Source organism: Impatiens glandulifera, unplaced genomic scaffold (genome assembly GCF_907164915.1).
Source record: "Impatiens glandulifera unplaced genomic scaffold, dImpGla2.1, whole genome shotgun sequence".
Taxonomy (NCBI): Eukaryota; Viridiplantae; Streptophyta; class Magnoliopsida; order Ericales; family Balsaminaceae; genus Impatiens; species Impatiens glandulifera.
Genome location: NW_025919048.1, coordinates 101,056 through 120,084, shown reverse-complemented (window position 1 = coordinate 120,084; position 19,029 = coordinate 101,056). Strand labels below are relative to the sequence as shown.

The 19,029-nt window shown below is 30.0% G+C and overlaps 1 protein-coding gene across 1 annotated transcript; it reads right to left on the bottom strand.

The window, feature by feature from the left end:
- Positions 1 to 4,915: 4,915 nt before the first annotated feature.
- Positions 4,916 to 5,719, bottom strand: LOC124917365 (protein FAR1-RELATED SEQUENCE 5-like). The gene is made up of 2 exons (XM_047457818.1): positions 5,545 to 5,719; positions 4,916 to 5,448 (listed from the first exon to the last, which is right to left on the bottom strand). The coding sequence occupies exons 1-2, from the start codon at positions 5,717 to 5,719 to the stop codon at positions 4,916 to 4,918; spliced, it is 708 nt and encodes a 235-aa protein (XP_047313774.1).
- Between the last annotated feature and the right edge of the window lie 13,310 nt (positions 5,720 to 19,029).

Sequence of the window (19,029 nt, the reverse complement as noted above, 5' to 3'; positions counted from 1 at the left end):
AGGAGCAAGTATCCAAGAGAAATATTTATTCACTCTCCGTCCCCTCTTCTTCCATTCCCACTTTATTCATTCCTACTAAGTAACGATTGTCATCTCCTCAAAACTTGATTGTAATATTCTCAAAACTTGATTGTCATTTTCTTACTTTTATAGATTCAAGGTATTGAAGAGGAAGCTTTCTTCACCCGCCGCCCCCTCTACTTCAATCCCCGCTTCTTCACCCCCTACTTCTTCCATTCGTCCAAGGTAATAATTGTCATCTTTTCAAAACTTGATTGTAATGTTATCAAAACTTGATTATCATTTACTTTCTTTTATGTTCACCCGATGCCCCCCGCTTCTTCCATTCCTTCAAGGAGATGACCTATTTAAACATCTGAACTTCTCTAATGACCTTTAAAAACTCGTCCGACAACTCTCGAACGTCTAGAAAGATGTTGTCAAGGTCATTGGTTTCAACTCCCTCATGTCCTTAGGTATCTCAAAATGCCCCTTCGAACTATGTCGTCACCTCTTGAGCAAGTTTGATGTTAGAAGGATTGCTCTAATGCTGAGTAATGGGGAGATGCTAAACTCGACGAATCAGACGTTCAATGCATACTAAACCTCCCCAGAGGCGACGTCAAAATATCGAAGTCTAAAGGATAGACATTTGATGGAACCAAGTACCTCCAAATGTTGAGGATTATGAGGAGAAGATGGATCGGGAATGATAATTGAAGAGCTCTTACAACTCTATCCATGCCAAAGAGAATAATAACAAATAAAGATGCGGATGACGACTTCAAGCGCAATTTTTTGTATATGTCTTCTCTAGTTTTTTGTGGACAACACAAAATGCACAGGGTGGGTAAACAATGACTCTTAATAATTGTAGTTTTAATGTGTTTTAACTGATATATTCTAATGTGTTTTAATTAGCATATATTCTAATTTGTTTTAACTGATGTGTAATGTTTGATACACTAAAGTGTAATGTCTGATACACTAAAGTGTAATGTGTAATAAATTGAATTATAATGCTTAATAAAATAAAATGTAATGTCATTTATACTGAAATGTAATATCTGATAAACTAACTGTAATGTTTGATAAACTGAAATGCAATGTCATTTATACTAAAGTGTAATATCTTTTATACTAAAGTGTAATGTCTGATAAACTGAAATTTAAATTCTTATATACTTAAATGTAATTTATTTTATACCAAAGTATAATGTCTGATACACTGAAGTGTAATGTATGATACACTGAAGTGGAACGTCATTTAAACTCAAGTGTAATGTCTGATAAACTGAAATGTAATGTCCGATATAATTAACTGTAATGCTTGATAAAATGAAATGTAATGTCTCTTGTTTTCAACACTGCATGTTCAAAAAATCATTAAATCACTAATGGATGTAATAGAATAAAGAACTTGAACGGGTGTAAGTTCACCCTAAATGCACTAGTTAAAAGTGTCAAGAAATGGCAGGCAAACGAAGCCTCATACTACCATGAACCACTAACTTTTTTATTGGTAATTGTTTTGTTTATGCACATATCATATCATTGCTCCTTAGTAAACACTTAACTTTTTTTTAAGTAATGGTACATGAACATGGTAGAAGATTACACCGTCTAGCATAATTATAAGAGAAAGTTTCCCATCTTGTCAGGTTGAAATGAGAAGATGGTGTATGAGAGAAGAATGATGGAAGAGGGACTTGGAGGTTTTGGACAAGGGAGGGTAGTTGATAGGATTCCACTTCGAATTGTACAAAATGAGGTTCGACCCGAGTCTATAACTTTGAGAGGGACTGTGAAGGTTCAGCCCGAGTCCTCAAATTCCAATGGTGTTGGTGTTGCTTGGAATAGAGTGAAAAATGCAACAGTGCAATTGATAAGGGAAGGAGAAGGGGTGACAAATGCAGCTTAAAACCTAATGAATCACTCAATCATGTACAAGGCACACAACATTAATTTATTTGCTGAATCGTGTGCACATCCCTTCATCGGCACATTTGAATGAGCCCTTGTACTCAAACAACTACTCGAGCATAACTCGGAGGATGTTGCATTGCAATGTAACAAGACAAGTGACTTAATGAAAACATCATTAACGCATGGGCGACTAAATTGAAAAAGACTACATAGAATCCTTCGTCTTCTTCCATGAAACGTCGTATCTTCTTCTCAACATTACACAATATAAGTTATACTCCCTCTTACAACATAATTTCATATGTTTGTTGTACTTATGATTTCTAACACATTAGTCATGTTCCATAGTCCCTCCTAGATTGTAAAGAGTCTATATATAATGATTCACTCAATGATGAAGTCAAGACATTCGACATTACCCTTCAAGATATTGATCAAACAAACATTGTAAGTGTGCTTATAAATACTGCATTTCATGTTCCTAAAACAAAATTGACATTTATTTCTATGCAGATATTTTTACCTCTATGTGTTAGTGATCATTTTTACTTATCCATTTTCAACAAGAACAAACACGAAGTCGAAATAATTGACAATAAGAAACTCCACAAGGGTATTACGTATAATTACAAGTGTGAGCAGGTTCCGGGGATATTGAATAAATTTATTGATTTTTTGCACTCCTGAAGTCTCTAACATCTGTTTTTCTCTCCACCTACAAAATGAAGTTGTTATCCATGTCATGGAAATATAATATAAACTTCAACGATTGTGGAGTGTAACTCATGCACCATATAGAGACCTATTTGGTGAAGAAAGTAAATGGGACTGTGGCATAACCTTAAAAAATTTGAAGAAAAAGTTGAATTGGATGAGGAGGCATTACATTTTCCAACTACTTCACAAAACCCAACAATTTCAGAACTCATATTACTTTGTAACTCTTTGTTAATTATACTTGAACACCATCCCATTGTATATAAACTTGTACTGTTATGTTTTATTAATCTAAAATGTTATGTCTGATGAACTCAAATGTAATGTCTGATTAACTCAAATGTAATGTCTGATACACTAAAGTGTAATGTCTGATGAACTCAAGTGTAATGTCCGATGAGCTCAAGTGTAATATTTGATACACTAAAGTGTAATGTCTGATACACTGAAGTGTAACGTCATTTAAACTCTAGTGTAAAATGTCTTATGAACTCAACTAAATTGTAATTTTTTAAATACTCAACATTAACGTTTTCTAAAACTCAAGTGTAATTGTTTTTTAAACTAAAATTTTAATTCTTATATACTAAAATGTAATGTCTGATGAACTCAAGTGTAATGTTTGATGAACTCAAGTGTTATGCCTGATACACTAAAGTGTAACATCATTAAACTCAAGTGTAATGTCTGATGAACTTAACTAAATTGTAATTTCTTTTAAAACTCAAAATTAACATCATATATACTCAAATAAATGTAACGTCATATATACACAATATGTTCATACAATTACTATATTCGTTGAATGTTGTCCCTACAAACATTATCTTCGAGATATGTCTGAGAGGACAAAAGTGATGTGATTGTATTGACTCTTGCACTATTGTTGTTGTTGCTATATTTTTCTAATACCAAAAACAATGGAATGCATTTCAATATAGTATTTATAACAGTTTACAAATATCCAAATAACATCACCTCTCAGAAACTAACATTATTTCGACCCATTTTGTTCATAACTCTTTCGATGACAGATTATTTACATTTTGTTGGTGGTCGATCTCTAGCCCTTACTCTCACAGAAGAGTGGATCAATTGTGTTGGTGTAGAAGGCGTTGGTGCAAAAGGTGTTGGTATAGAAGGTGTTGGCGCATAAGGTGTATGTGCAGAAGTTGTTGGTGGAGAAGATAATGTTGTCGAATATACAATAATTTTTTCCTTCACTTCTTTCACTACTTCTAGCCAAAAAAGAAATATTATGATCAGATTGTGCTGCAATCTGTTGGAGCTCTTGCATCATTGAAGTAAGATAGTTATACCAATTTCTTTTAATGTCACCCATATCAGAATCATATATGTTATTGATACTTTAATAAACTCTTTTCAAATATTTGCGCTAGTAGTTCAAGATATAATTAGCCGTCACCTTATTCACCTTCATTCTTCTCAAAACTACCAAAATATGACTACACAACAATATTCTAAACTCAAACAGTTGACATTGACAGTTTATAGAAGTCTCCATCATGGTGAAGTGTACATTTACTGAAATATCTCTTAAATGTTCTCCTTCAGTAACTAGTATGTTCTTCACCACTCCAAATGTAGTTGTTGTCCCATCGTTTTCAAGTAGGGAGGTGTCGCAGAATATCAACTATTTCACCTTATTCTGGAACAACTTAAAAATATTGTTAGTATATACACTATGAAATTGCATTTCTAATGAATACCCACTCACAATTTGAATAGTCTAATTATAAGACTGAAAATCCAATTTCTTTTCCTTCTCCATGTTCTTCTTAAGGGCCTTGTCATATTGCTCTACAAATTATTTTAAGGATGTTTTCAAATGAACAAAATCATCTAAAAAAGCATTCATACTCTCACTTCTTTCAGATATTAATATGCCTACTTAGAAGTGGCATTTAACATACACATTAATCCATTTAGCACGTTCTACGTGCAAGGAGTTCATCTTGCAACTCAAACTCCTGTATCTTTTTTAACCAATTCTATTCACACCGCTCCATTGTGAATGAGTTATAAACAATGTACTTCAACGTTTTTTTTATACTTTTATATTGAGCATGTGTAGACAATTTTTTATGGAGTTTCTTCTTCATTATATGTCAAAGACAAAAATGATGATAGATGTTTGAAAATACATTTTCAATAGAAATGGTCATTGATCGATATTGGTTAGTGATTATTGCATTTGGAGAACGTTCGTCCATGCATGTCAACCAACCTTTGAAAAGCCAAATAAATTACTCTAAATTCTCACTAGACAGTAAGCCACATCATAGAAAAATCGATTGTCCATGATGATTAACCCTGACAAAAAGAGAAAAAGGCATATCATAGCGTTTGACAAATATGTTGTGTCAAAGGTGATGACATCCGAAAAGTACTCATAAGAAGCCCTACATCTTCCATCAGCCCAAAACACATTTCTTATCTGATTTTCCTCATCCACATCATAAACATAAAAAATTAAACAACTACTTTGCATTTTGTAGAAATACTGACAAAGTGCTTCGGCATCACCATTTCCTAACTTCAACCACCTAGGTTCTAAAATATAGTTTTTACAACTTCTCTCATTAAAATGCAGATTATCATATCCACCACCTTTAACTACAAGTGATTGAAATACTTTTGACAAAGTATTTCCAGCTTCATCGTTTAAATCCAATATTCTGTTTGCCATTGGATCTAGAACTTTGTGAGATCTAAAATGTCTAGACTTTCCCGGGCTCAAAATATGGTTATGCTCATAGAAGACACTAATAATCATAACAACACCTTCATTTATAACCGTAACGTTTATCTTAGTCTTACAATTTTTCTTAGTGGAATGTCTAAATTACAAAATATTTTCCTCCTTTGTAGAACATGCACCATTTTTGACATAAGCAATGGAGAACCACTTTTTCTTTCCATCTGGACTATTCCTTTCTCCTAGATTAGGTATGCCAAAACCCTTTGATTGGGCATAAGAATTATAATATTCATGAAGTTCCTTTTTGGAATGAAAAGTCATTCCAACAGTGGGAATTTGAACATCGGGATCCATGAAGCTATAAAATAAGAGAGAAACCGTGTTAACAAAAAATACACATTAGTTTATATGACATTACACTTCAGTGTTTCAGACATTACACTTCATTATATCAGACATTACACTTAAGTGTATCAGACATTACACCTGAGTTCATCAAACATTAATCACTTCAGTGTAAAAGAAATTACATTTCAGTATATAAGAATTTATATTTCAGTTTAAAATACAATTTAGTTGAGTTTAAAAAACGTTAATGTTTAGTGTAAAAGAAATTACAGTTCAGTATATATGACGTTACATTACAGTTTAAATGACATTACACTTCAGTGTATCATACATTACACTTCAGTATATCAGACATTACACTTCAGTATATCAAATATTACACTTGAGTGCATCAGACATTACACTTTAGTGTAAAAGAAATTATATTTCAGTATATCATAATTTATATTTCCAGTTTAAAATATAAGTTAGTTGAGTTTTAAAAAACGTGAATGTTCAGTGTAAAAGAAATTATAGTTCAGTATATATTATGTAACATTATAGTTTAAAACGACATTACACTTTAGTGTATCAAACATTACACTTCAGTGTATCGGACATTACACTTTAGTATATCAGACATTACACTTCAGTGTATCAGATATTACACTTCAGTAGGGCCGGCCCAGGGGCAAGCCCGGAAAACCCATGGGCTAGGGCAGACCCACCCTCTGGGCAGCCCAATTCTTATTTAAAAAAAAAATAATGTGATATTTTTTACCTTTTTTTTCCATTTGAAACAGTAATTTTTTTTAATTTTTCTTTTTCTTTTTCTTTTCAAGCATGACCATCACAATTTAATTATTTTATATTATTATTTTCTAATTTCTTAATTTAATATATTTTTTTAAAAATTTTATAAACTACTTAAATTAATATATATTCTTATAAATTATATAAACTTCTTATACTTATAAATTCTACATAATATACTTTAACTTTATTAATTTTTTTCTAATTTTTGAATTAGTTCTCAAATTTTCTAAGGTTATTTTTTTAATCATCTTTTAATTTATATACTTAAATATTTTATTATAACTATATTGATTTTTTGAATTAGGTATTTAGTAAATTAGTAATTACTATATTACTGTTAATACTTAATGCTTATGATAGATTTTAGTTATTTAGTATCAATCCAAGGAAATTAGAAATTTAGTTTTAAAATACTTCATCTCCGTTACTTAGAAACTAGTAATTAATATGATAGTTATTAGATTATAAGTTTATAAATTATGATTTAAAATTATGTTATATATAAATAATGTCATAACATGTTTGTTGAATTACTATTTGTTAATTTTTATAAAAAAATTAATTATTTTAATATATGTATTTTTTGAGTTATGACGAAGAATATAAATCAAAATAGAGTGAGGTTTCGTCCATTTCAAAAACAAACTTCTAGATCTTATAATAGAAAAATCAAACGACGAAATGATGCATGACAAAGTCATTGGTGCGCTCGATTTCTAAATTATTCAATGCAAAAAATCAAAGTTCTATCCATTCGAGTTCGAGTCTTAGAGATGAAGACATAAGTGATAGAGAAAATGACACTATTAGAAATAAAAAAATAAGTAATGAAGAAAATAATGTCATTAGAGATGAATGTGATAACGAAGAAGATGATACTTTTCAATATGAGGTTTTGAACCACCTACAAAGGATAATATTAGAGATCAATGTATCAATGAAAAAATGAGTATCAAGGTGTTAATGAAGAAAATGAAAAAGAAAAAAAATGTATTGATGGAGAAAATGATGAGGAAGAGGAAGAGGAAGAGGAAGAGGAAGAGGAAGAGGAAGAGGAAGAGGAAGAGGAAGAGGAAGAGGAAGAGGAAGAGGAAGAGAAAGAGGAAGGTGTTAACGAGGATTATGAGGATAAATGTGTTATTAAAGATGTGAACTACGATCCGGGAATGTGAGGAAGTATTTACGACAAAATGAAGATAATGTTAGTTGTTCGAGGTCCAATTAAGATCATAAATGAAAATGATGTATTTCTAAACGAAAGTGTTCGAGGTAGACACTTTTCATCTTCTCTTTATTTAAAACAAAAATTTTGTATTTATAAATTAAAAAATGTGGTTCTAGGGCAGCCCAACATTGTGGGCCGGCACTGCACTTCAGTGTAAAAGAAATTACATTTCACTATATAAGAATTTAAATCTTAGTTACACAATTTAGTTGAATTTTAAAAAACGTTAATGTTTAGTGTAAAATATTACATTTTAGTATATAAGAATTTAAATTTTAGTTTAAATGACATTACGATTGAGTTCATCAGACATTACACTTGAGTTTAAATGACGTTTTTTTAGGGAAAACGATTAATACCATTTCATTAAATATCCCAAAAGTGGGAGGGTCAAGAATCATAACTAGACAGACCCTGGTTATGATCAAAGGATGGCAATCAACAAACCCAAAAATATCTGATTAGTAACATTCACACAACCATACAACAATAGTTACAAACTAAAAGATTATAATAAAAGAAGTTCATAATTATCCCAATTAGGGTGTTTATTTCCATATAATCCTATTGCGTCTTGTGTCCTTTTCCCCCTTCCTATGCCCTTTTTCTTTGCGATGCAATAAAATTGAATTGAAGAAGATGATGAAGTTTGCTTATTTTTACTATGTAATCTTTTTTGAATGAACCCGTGCTAATCTGATAGAAAATGTTCTTTTTCAGGGTTCTTATATTTGTTGTTCTCAACTTTAGTTTTAGGATTCTTGTCTTTGCTTCCTTCAACTTCATCTATGGTATCCTCTGCAACAATCTTGGTAACCTCCACTTCATCTTGATTATTTTGAGTATCCATCTCTCTAGTTTTGTGTATTACAACTTGACTTGTTTAAGAATCAACTTCCTCATCTTCTTCATTCTTTGTTTCATTGCTACATTTATTCTCTTCTTCAATAGAAACCCCCTTAATATATTTTCTTCAATTCATTGATTTCAGTTTATTAGACATTACATTTCAGTATATCAGATATTACACTTCAGTATACCAGACATTACATTTGAGTTTATAAGAATTTAAATTTCAGTTTAAAATACAGGTTAGTTGAGTTTTAAAAAACGTTAATGTTCGGTGTAAAAAATTACAGTTAAGTATATATGACGTTACATTATAGTTTAAATGACATCACATTTTAGTGTATCAAATATTACACTTCAGTATATCAGACATTACACTTCAGTTTATAAGAATTTACATTTTAAAAGACATTATAGTTGAGTATTTAAATGATATTACAGTACAGTTCAAATTACATTACATTTTAGTTTATTAGACATTACAGTTTAATTTATTAGATATTACACTTCAATTTTAAAAATAACAATATAGTTTAGACATTATACTTTAGTTTAAAAAGAACATTACAGTTCATACATTATAGTTTAATTTATCATACACTAAACTTTAGTTTTAAAAAATAACATTAAAGTTTAGACATTACAAATCACTTTAAAAAGAATATTACAGTTCATACATTACAGTTTATGCATGCCAAAAGGGGAGAAATTGTCATCAATAAGGAGAAAGCACAACATATTACAATTCAACTCAACACCCACTATCTTCAAGACTGGAATCTGTTGAAAAAAGAAGAATATGAAGAAATTGTTCAATGGTCAGTTGCTACAATGAAGGAACTAATGAAGGCTCTCAAATCTAAATCATATACTATCAGGAGTAACTCGACATGAAAAACTAATGAAGTCTGTAAGAACAACAATGCAAAAAAGTCAGAAGATCATTCTTATAAAGGGAAAATCTACTTGGGCAATACACAGAAAAAAGTGGAGGTACTGTATTCTCCATTTGAATTTAAATTGCCTACTGAAGTAGAGGAAAACTGTATAAAGGAATGAAAAAATGTAGTAGGAAACTACATAGGGAAAAACAGAGTATCATTCTCAATTACTAAAGATGCATTGTTGAAGCAATGGGAAGGAAAAGGGTTAAAGAAGATTTCAGCAAATGTCAATGATTTATATTTCCTTAAATTCAAGAAGGGATCTAATCTAGAGGAAATTCTAAAAAATGGGCATACATATATAGGATCCAATTGTATGAAGTTAGAAAAATGGTCTGAAGACTTGAACCTATTGAGTGAGCCAAAAGAAACTGCACAGATATGGTTCAAGCTCTCTGGAATATACCTGCACATATGTACTATTCTGAAGCCCTTAGTCATTTTGCAGGTTTATTGGGTAAACCATTATACATGGATCCAATTACTGAAGGAGGAGATCACCTAACATTTGTTAGAATTAGCATTGAGGTGCATCCTAGAAGCACACTGCCGAAAAGTATGATAGTAGTAGACAGAAAAGGAAAACCTACTGTCATGGAAATCACTTATGAGTGGAGGCCAGACAGGTGCTCTTTCTGCAATACTTTCCAACATGCAAGCCCAAAATGTGATTTGGCTAAGGAAGAAGATCAGAAAATTCATAATGGTCAAAAAGTAAAGATGTAGGAAAACAATACAAATGTGTCTATTTTTAAAGAGCAAAATGTGGTTAAAAAACAGGAAACAGAAGATAAAGAAAATTATGTATAAGAAGAAAGCAATACGAAGAAGGAGGTGGATCCTCAACCTAATCATGTTGAAGAGATAGTTGACGATTCTCAATCAAATCAAGTTGAAGTGGTTGTTGATGAAAACAGAGAGGAAGATACTCAGGTTAATCAAGAGGAAGAAGAGAATGCCAATGTTAATACAGAGGAGTTTAAAGTTGTTGAGGATTCCAAAGATGACGCTGAAGGAATTAAAGACAATGATCTCGAAATTCAAGTTGAGAACAATAAGGTGAAGAGCTCAAAATTTTTGAAGAATAATTCTTTCTATCAATTAAGAACAAGTTCATATAAAGAAAGAAATCAAGATGAGAATATGCAGTATTCATCAACCTCTTCAGTTCATCCCCCGTTCATTGCAAGAGGAAGCGGAAGGGGAAGGAGAAGAGGAAGGACAGGGGGAAGAGGAAGACAATATGTTGAAACATCAGGTTGGTATAGAAATAAAAATCATGATTGGAATAATTAGAATTTGATACAGTTTGTAATCTTTGTTTGTAATCTCTATTTATTGTATGTTTGATTGCTACTAATTAGATTCTTTAGGGTCGTTTGATTGTCATCTTATAATCCTAGCTAAGACTTGTCTAACTTTGATTCTTGACCCTCCCACTTTTGGAATTTTATTAAAATGGTTTTAACCGTTTTTCCAAAAAAAAATAAAAATAAAAGAACATAAAATGTGATCATTTTAAGTTAAAAAATATTGACCTAATTATTTTGTAGAGATACAGTAAAAGAATGTTAACATCGGATTTCAGATTTTTAAAAGTAGTCAATTTTAATTTTGATCTTATAACTAAGTTTTAGATAAGTTTTCGGTTACAACAAGGACTTCCACTAATTTGTTCATCTATACTTTCGTTAGATATATTTGTTTTAAAACTTTCAAATCCACTTAATTATATTGTGATTAAACCTTGAGGCCATATGGTGTGATTTTTTTCCTTATAAAAGAAGAAATAGAAGAAGAAAATGAAATGAGAAAAAGAAAAATAAGTTGTAAGCACTACAATTTTATCTCCCAAATTTATAAATATTAAATAATTATTTTGAATAAATAAATTTAAATGAATCAAAATTAAGGCCAAATAAAAAATAATTAATTAAGAATAATTATTATGATAATTAAAATTAAGATAAGGCAAAAATAAATAATTTGATTTAAGATAATGTTATATTCATTTTATCTCAAATTAATTAAGAGGGGTCAAACAAATAAAATAAATAATTTATAATAAATGTTGTATCCATTTCAATACCAAAATAAATATTTAAAACCCCCAAAATAAACAAAAATAAAATAAAATAGACAAAATAAATTTTTATGTCTATTAAAATAATTGTGTATATATTATAAAATAAAATAAAATCAAAGATTGAAGAGAAAAATAAATTTCAAACAAGCTTCAAGACTGGAAAAGCGTTGTGATCCAATACATCAGAAAATAGAAGAAATGACTGTAGCGAACCACGCAACCATTAGATGAGCATTCAAGCCTCATCCAACAGACAAAAGTAGGTCGCATCGCCCTCTACAACAAAAGTCAAGCGCTTCCGCGTAGCACATGATCAACTAACATTGGGCGTTCATGTTTGATACGAAATGACATCGTTTCAACCTCGAACCATCTTCTTCCTTGCGACGAACATGATAATGATCAGCCAAAATCTTTGATTTTTCAAAGATGGAACTTCGTCGATACTCGATCAAATTTGTTGATTCAAAGTCTGAAATGATCACTCTGACTTGGAAATCATTTCACCTAAGATTATATGACCAATTATGGCCGAAATGAATAAAATCGATCAAAAACAGACAAAAGGTCATTAATGATTTTTTGTCTGAAATTCGATCCACTTATATCCATAACTGACATTGGCTACCTATAAATAGACTTATCTTCCCAAGACGAAGACAATGATCATAATCCTAAGCCTCCAATCCAAATTCCACAATATCCTCAATCAAAATTTTCTCATGCTTTTGAAAATTTGAAATTTCGTGTAAGCCTCTAAGTCTCCTTTCTGGATCATCATAAAGCTTCATAAAGAGTTCATGAGTGTTCTCCAACTCATTGTAAACTTTAATTCATGTTGTAATTCAAGTTACATATTCAAATTAAAAAATGTACATTTTAGTTCAATGAGTCCTTAATATTGATTGATTATCCATTTTCTTGATCTGAATTCAATCTTAAGATCATTTTAAAGATTTCTACTAAAACCAATTTGTACGAATTAAGATCAATAAAATACCCAAATTTGATTATGAAATTTCTTAAAATCGAATTTATGTTCTTGTTGTAACTTAATTTCAATCCTAAAAGCTTCCTAACATCTTTTTGAATCAATTCCAATCGGTTTGAGGCATGTTTATACAAAAATCAAAATTTCCAAAAATCTAGAAAAATTCAATTCTTGAATTGGTTAAAATTGATAGTCAATGTTCATATTTTGGTTTTATTTGATTATAATATACATATGAAAGCTATTGGTAAACTTCAATTGCTGAATCAAATCCTAAAATCAAAATCCTATTTTTTTGTCAAAAAAAAACTATTCGAATCAAATTCGATCTATCCTTGATTGAATGATGCTGGAAGATGATCATGGATGTACTCTACATGAGGAATCAAAGATCCCTATGCCTTCAGATCAAAGAATAGAGGAGTGTGGCAAAATCTTCAAACTTGCAGTTGGTGTCCTTTGTATCCTACCGAAGAAATTTACCTTGGCATAGTTTTCAACCGAGAAAATCAACCATCCTCTACACCCGACCGAAGAAATCCAACATTTCTTGGTTTTCGATCGAGAAAACCAGTCAACGCCTAGAGAACAACCAAGAATTTTAGTTTGACCTGGTTTTCGGCCGAGAAATGCAGTAAAACACCCTTTCTTACCGAGACTAGTGCGTGCTACCAAGAACTCAACATCTTCGTTGATCGGGCTCCCATACCAGTTGACCCCGGGTCGAATCCAACCCAAACATGTGAATTCGATCCAATTCACGACCCGGGTACCTACCTAAGGGTCTGTTTGTTTGGGGCTTTTAATTTTTAATTGTTTTTTTACTAATTAGAAGCCCTAAACTATTTTTTTTATCCGAAAAAATAGAAAACGTATTAAAAATATTCTTAGAATACTCTCACAAAATAATTTTTTAATAAAAACTTATTTGAATTTATTTTTAAATTCTAACACTTTAAACTGATATTTTGTAGTTCCTATCTCAATAATTCACGACATCAATCACAAATACTAGCATTTAAATATTATTTTAAAATTTTAAATGTAAGAAAAACTAATACATGTTGTAACCCATGGAGATTGTCCCCTTTTATCTTAAAACGTGTTTGGACAACATGTGGCAATACGGGGAAGACCCGAGGTGGCTCAAAGTTCGATGCGTTTCACCTTGGTTTGCGTGCTAGGCATGTTTTTAAAAGAAAAAAAATATTTTTAAAAGATTTTGAAAATACCTAAGCACTTTAGAATTAATCATATAAAATAATTAATTTTATTCAAATTTTAATAATTTGGGGACCAAATAAAATTAATTTAAACCCGTTTTAAATTAATCCAACATAATTAATTTAAAAAATTATTTATTTGAAAACAGAGTCGCCAAATAATTTTAAAAAAATCAATGAAAGGTACGTTTATAAATGTACTTTATACTAGAGTTTCTATAAGGGGTTCGTTTTTTTGTTACGCTTTGGAAAGAGCTTTCGCTCTATGTCATCATTTCCCGTCAAATGACGGTTTTATTTTTTAAGTAAAAGTCTAGCTATCAAAAGATTTAGGGGGTGCTTGATTCAAATAAAGGAATGAGAATAGGATTGGGATTGATAGAAGTGTGGAATGAGAATGAGTATGATTGATAGAAGTGTAGTGTTTGGTTAAAAGTTTTAATCTTCACATTCTCATTGATAACGTTTGGATTTATAATAGGAAAATTATAAATATAATTTTGTTATTAAAATTATGATTAATTTTAATTTCATTTTATTAAATTAAAAATATAAAATATTATTATTTTTATAAAATATATAAAATATTTAAGTGACATAATTTAATAAAATATAAATATCTAATATTTTTTCATATTAATTATATTTTTTCAAAATAAAAATAAAAATACTTATAACAAAAAATGTTGAATGTTTCAATTTTTTACTAATTATAAATAAATAATTATCTATTAAATATAAATAATATAAGACAAAGTCTTTCAAATATTATATATTTTAAATTAAATATAATATTTATTTAATAATATATTATAACATGGTATAATTTTTTTAATAATAATTTTTAAAAAATATTTTATATTTAATTTTTTAATATTTTTTTATATAAAATTGTTATTTTATTTTTATTTTTGTATTTTTATATTTTAATTAATTTATTTTAATTTTATTATTAATATATAATATTTAAAATTAATTATATTATTATTAGTTATTGTAATTATTACTTAAATTTTATTTTAAATGATTTCTTAATATTATTTAAATAATTTAAATAATTTATTTATAAATAAATAAAAATTTATTATTATGTTAATTATAAAATAATATATAATATAATTATAAAATATATATGATATTATAATTATAATTATGAGAGAGAAGATAGGAGAATGGAGATAATGTGAGAGAAAATGTATCAAATGAGATTCATTCTTCCCAATTTAAGAGAGGATTTAGAGAGGATTGGATGATTCCTGAGTATCCGGGAATTAAATCAATATCTTGGAATTAAAACCACCAACTAAATATCTCATTTCATTCCATTTTCCATTCTCGAGTACAAAAACCACGTACCAAGCATGCCTTTATTTTTAATATTTGTTTTCTTTAATTGGTAGTCTGGGGTCCTAAACAAGGATAGGTTTAGATTATGTAAATAAATGTACAAAATTATTTAAAGAGGCGTGCGTTGATATAAGATTAAATATAACACCTATAAAATATCATAAAAGTGTTAGAATTTAAAAATAAATTTCAAATGGGGTCTTAACCAAAATATTGTTTAAGAAATATCCCCAAAATATTTAAATATCATTTTCTGACCTTTCGGGATTATTTGAAAATAAATTGGGGTTCCAAAATTACAAAAATAATTTTAGATTTTGAAAAGTAGAACCACATAGACCTTAGGACTAGAGTCCTAGGGCTTGGGTCCATTTGTACAAGTCTGGGCTTGGACGGACTCGATATAGACCGGGGTTGTTCGGATTGGGGCTCGGGACGCTTGGTTGAGGGACCGAAAGGATCGGTCTTGGGGTTTAGGAGACTCGGTCCTAAACTCGGGTTGTTCAGTCCTAGGTCTAGGAGGCCCGGTCCTAGGTCTATCTACCTCAGTCGTGGGACCTAGGAGGCTCAATCCCATTTCATACCTCTTTGTCCTAGGTTAGAATCCTCGGTCGGATTCCTTGTTCCTTGCTCAAGACCATCGGTCATAGGGTTCGGTCCTAACATAAGAACATCGGTCCTAGGACTCGATCCTAACTCAAGAATACCGGTCCTATGTCGATTTTCTTGGTCCTTGGTCTCGGTCAGGACCGAAGATTCTTGATCCTATTTCTCAGTCTTGGTCCTACATGACTCGGTCGTCGGGGACCGAGTATTCTTCATTTGGTATGAAGAATTACAGGTTTGTATCTTTTGATACAGATCATGAAAACATGATCTGTAAGTTGCAAACAACTCATATGGATGTAATGATCTTAACCCTTAACCCTAAACACGATCAATCAAACTCTATAACTTTGAAATTTGGGAACTATTGATATAGTCCATTTCATGGCATAATTCTTGTTCCAACAACTTTGAAATGACGATTATAGTCGAACATAACCAAAACAAGAACATCAATCAAGTTCTGTAACAACTTTCAAAACAAAATTTCAAACTTTATTTTTCAAAATTTTTAGTTAAATCAAACATGATCAAAATGTTGATTTTATGATTTGGAAATCATCATAACATGTTTACAAACATGTTAGGAAACTATTTGAATCAAAATTCAAGCCAAAAAGCTCAAGAACACTCAAATTTTCTAGATTTTAAAATTAAATTTGGGTTTTTTTCGATTTAAGTTGAATTGATCAAATATTTTTCGACAGAAAGCTTATAAATCATATAGGGATTGGTCTCAAACAAAGAAAACACAAAATTGAGCCCTAGAAATAATCAATCTGATCAAACTTGGAAAAATCCAATTTCAAATCATAACTCGAATTATACTAAGTCTGGAAGCTTACGAACGATTGAAGAACCCTTCAATGATGTGTATGAAGCTTTTCCAAACTTTGGATCAAAACTTAATTCACCGGAGAAGATTCCAAAAAAAAAAGTTGGCCGAATTTTTGATTGATCTTCAATTAGGCTGTGATATTGAGATTTTGTTTGATGGATTGGAAGAAGATCACCTAGAGGCTATTTAAACCAAGCTATGTCGGTGATCATGGACGAATTCAACTTCAATTTGGCTTTTGAAGTTTTATCCTTTGAATTCTTTTTCTTCTTTGGGAGCCTAGATAGAGCGTAGGATTTAACTATTGATCCCAGGGGTATTGAAGGCAAGGTAAAGACGTGCACGAAAGTGAAAAATGGAGGGATAAGGTTGAGAAACGAAAGAGATAACCCTATAGGAAGATTGTCGACATCCGTTGCGGGCCTCTAGAGTTCGCAAAGGAGACAAACAAAACGACGTCATTTTGTTTAATCAAAATGCGTCGTTGCATTACATTGGCGTTCTATTGGTGCTGAAGCGATTGAGCTAATGGGGTTAGCGTCCCCGTTAGTTGTTCTGGTGTGGACCGGGCGTGCACGCTTGGCTACAACCGGTAGCATGGCATCTTGCTGGGCGCTAGATGAATATATATCGCTAATTCAATGGATAAGAATCCCGCTACAGCTCATTTATTTATTTTTGATTTCTCTGGATTATCAGTTTTTATTATTATTAAAAATGTTATTTGAAATCGAATTTTTAAGCATTTCTTGCGTTTTTCTTTACCAAATTAATAGACAAAAATATTTTTGACAACATAATAAAAATTATGATTATTTATTTTAGTTTTGGGTATTTTTGGGTATTTTTTTAATTACTTTAAGCCATAAATTATACATAATTTATGTTTAAAATCATAATTAAATAATTTCAACCACTTTTTAGGTTTAATTTAGTAAATAAATACAATATTTTAACCTCAAATTAATTTTGAATTTTTATTTAATTTTTCTAATTAGGGTTTAATTATCACATTAATTAACCATAATTTAGTTCTAATCTCTTTTTGGGTTATTTTGAATTTTTAAATTTAAAATATGATTTTAATATTATTATAAATTAATAATAATTTTTATAAATTAGGGTAAGTCAAATTTTCATGCTTACACATGTCTAGAACTTGAAAAATAATTGATTAAACAAAACCAAAATTTCAAAGAAATAGCCAAAGTTTTATGAAGTAGAGACCATTCTGTAACGAAAACATAAGACATAGCGTTGTAACCCTCGAAAAAACCCTTCTATTAGGGTCTCGTGGAAAAGCTCGAGGTTCGAGAATTTCAACCTTGGTTTGCGTGTCAGAAATTTTCTTTTAAAATAAAACATTATTTTTAAAGATTTTTAAATGATTCCTGGAAGATTTTGAAATTAATTAAAAATAATTAATTTGAGGTTCAATTTTAAATAATCCGGGGATTTGTGTTTTATTCAAATGACAATTTGATTTTTAGAAATTGTTAGTATACCATTAATATATAGTTAAGGATTATATTAGCAATGTGTTTTATTCAAATGAATCTGTAACCGAATGTATTGAAAGAGTTTATATACCATGATTCCTCAATTATTTTATTCATAGACTAAAATATTCTTAAGTGCTAATAAAGATAATAAAATAAAGATAATAAAAGTAATATATATAATAGTTGGGACTTATGCTAGGAGAAGATACGGCAAACCAAGGCCTGGGTTGTTGAAGTTTATGAATCACACAACTAGCTAGGATTTATACATTTTGTTATTATTAGTTTGTATGGTGTACTCTTGTATAGTTTTCTCTCAACTAAACACAAGCCATGTACTAAACGATTGAGAGTTAATTCTAATAGGAGAAAACAACAGTGAGTTGAAGTGCATGTGGGATTCATCTTGATTTTAATAAAAAATATATCATTCCCTTGACTGGTGCATGTAAATACATTTTTTTAATCAATTTAAAAGATTGTATCACTTAGGAACTACATCAAGTTATTGTTTTCCCTCACTTAAACAATCTGTTTTTTAAGCATGTTTATTTTAAAAAAGTTAATTTATTTTGTTGGTTTTATTTACCAAGGATAAATTATTATTATTATTATTCACCATTTAACCTTCAATATATAACACTTTTGACCCAGAAAATAATAAATAAATTATTTTAAAAATAACTGTTATTTAATTATTTGGTAGGATTTATTTAGTGATATATGATGTGGGTAGGCATCTTTCTTCTCTTTGTTCCACAAAGTAGAGTATTATTTTTTGTTTGAACTCTCCTCCACTCATTTGGATAGTAGTGGGGCTCTGCCGACAATTGAAGCTGCATTTATTTCTTTTTAGTTTTCTAGAATCTGCCTCTATTTAATACCTTCTTCTAAAGAAGTGAATATAAAC

Bases quoted from the DNA above. Each gene is read 5' to 3' on its own strand.
- LOC124917365 (XM_047457818.1), bottom strand. From the start codon at position 5,719: ATGGATCCCGATGTTCAAATTCCCACTGTTGGAATGACTTTTCATTCC. The intron at 5,449-5,544 runs GTGCATGTTCTA...TTATAAATGAAG, and splicing joins CATTGCTTATGTCAAAAATG to GTGTTGTTATGATTATTAGT.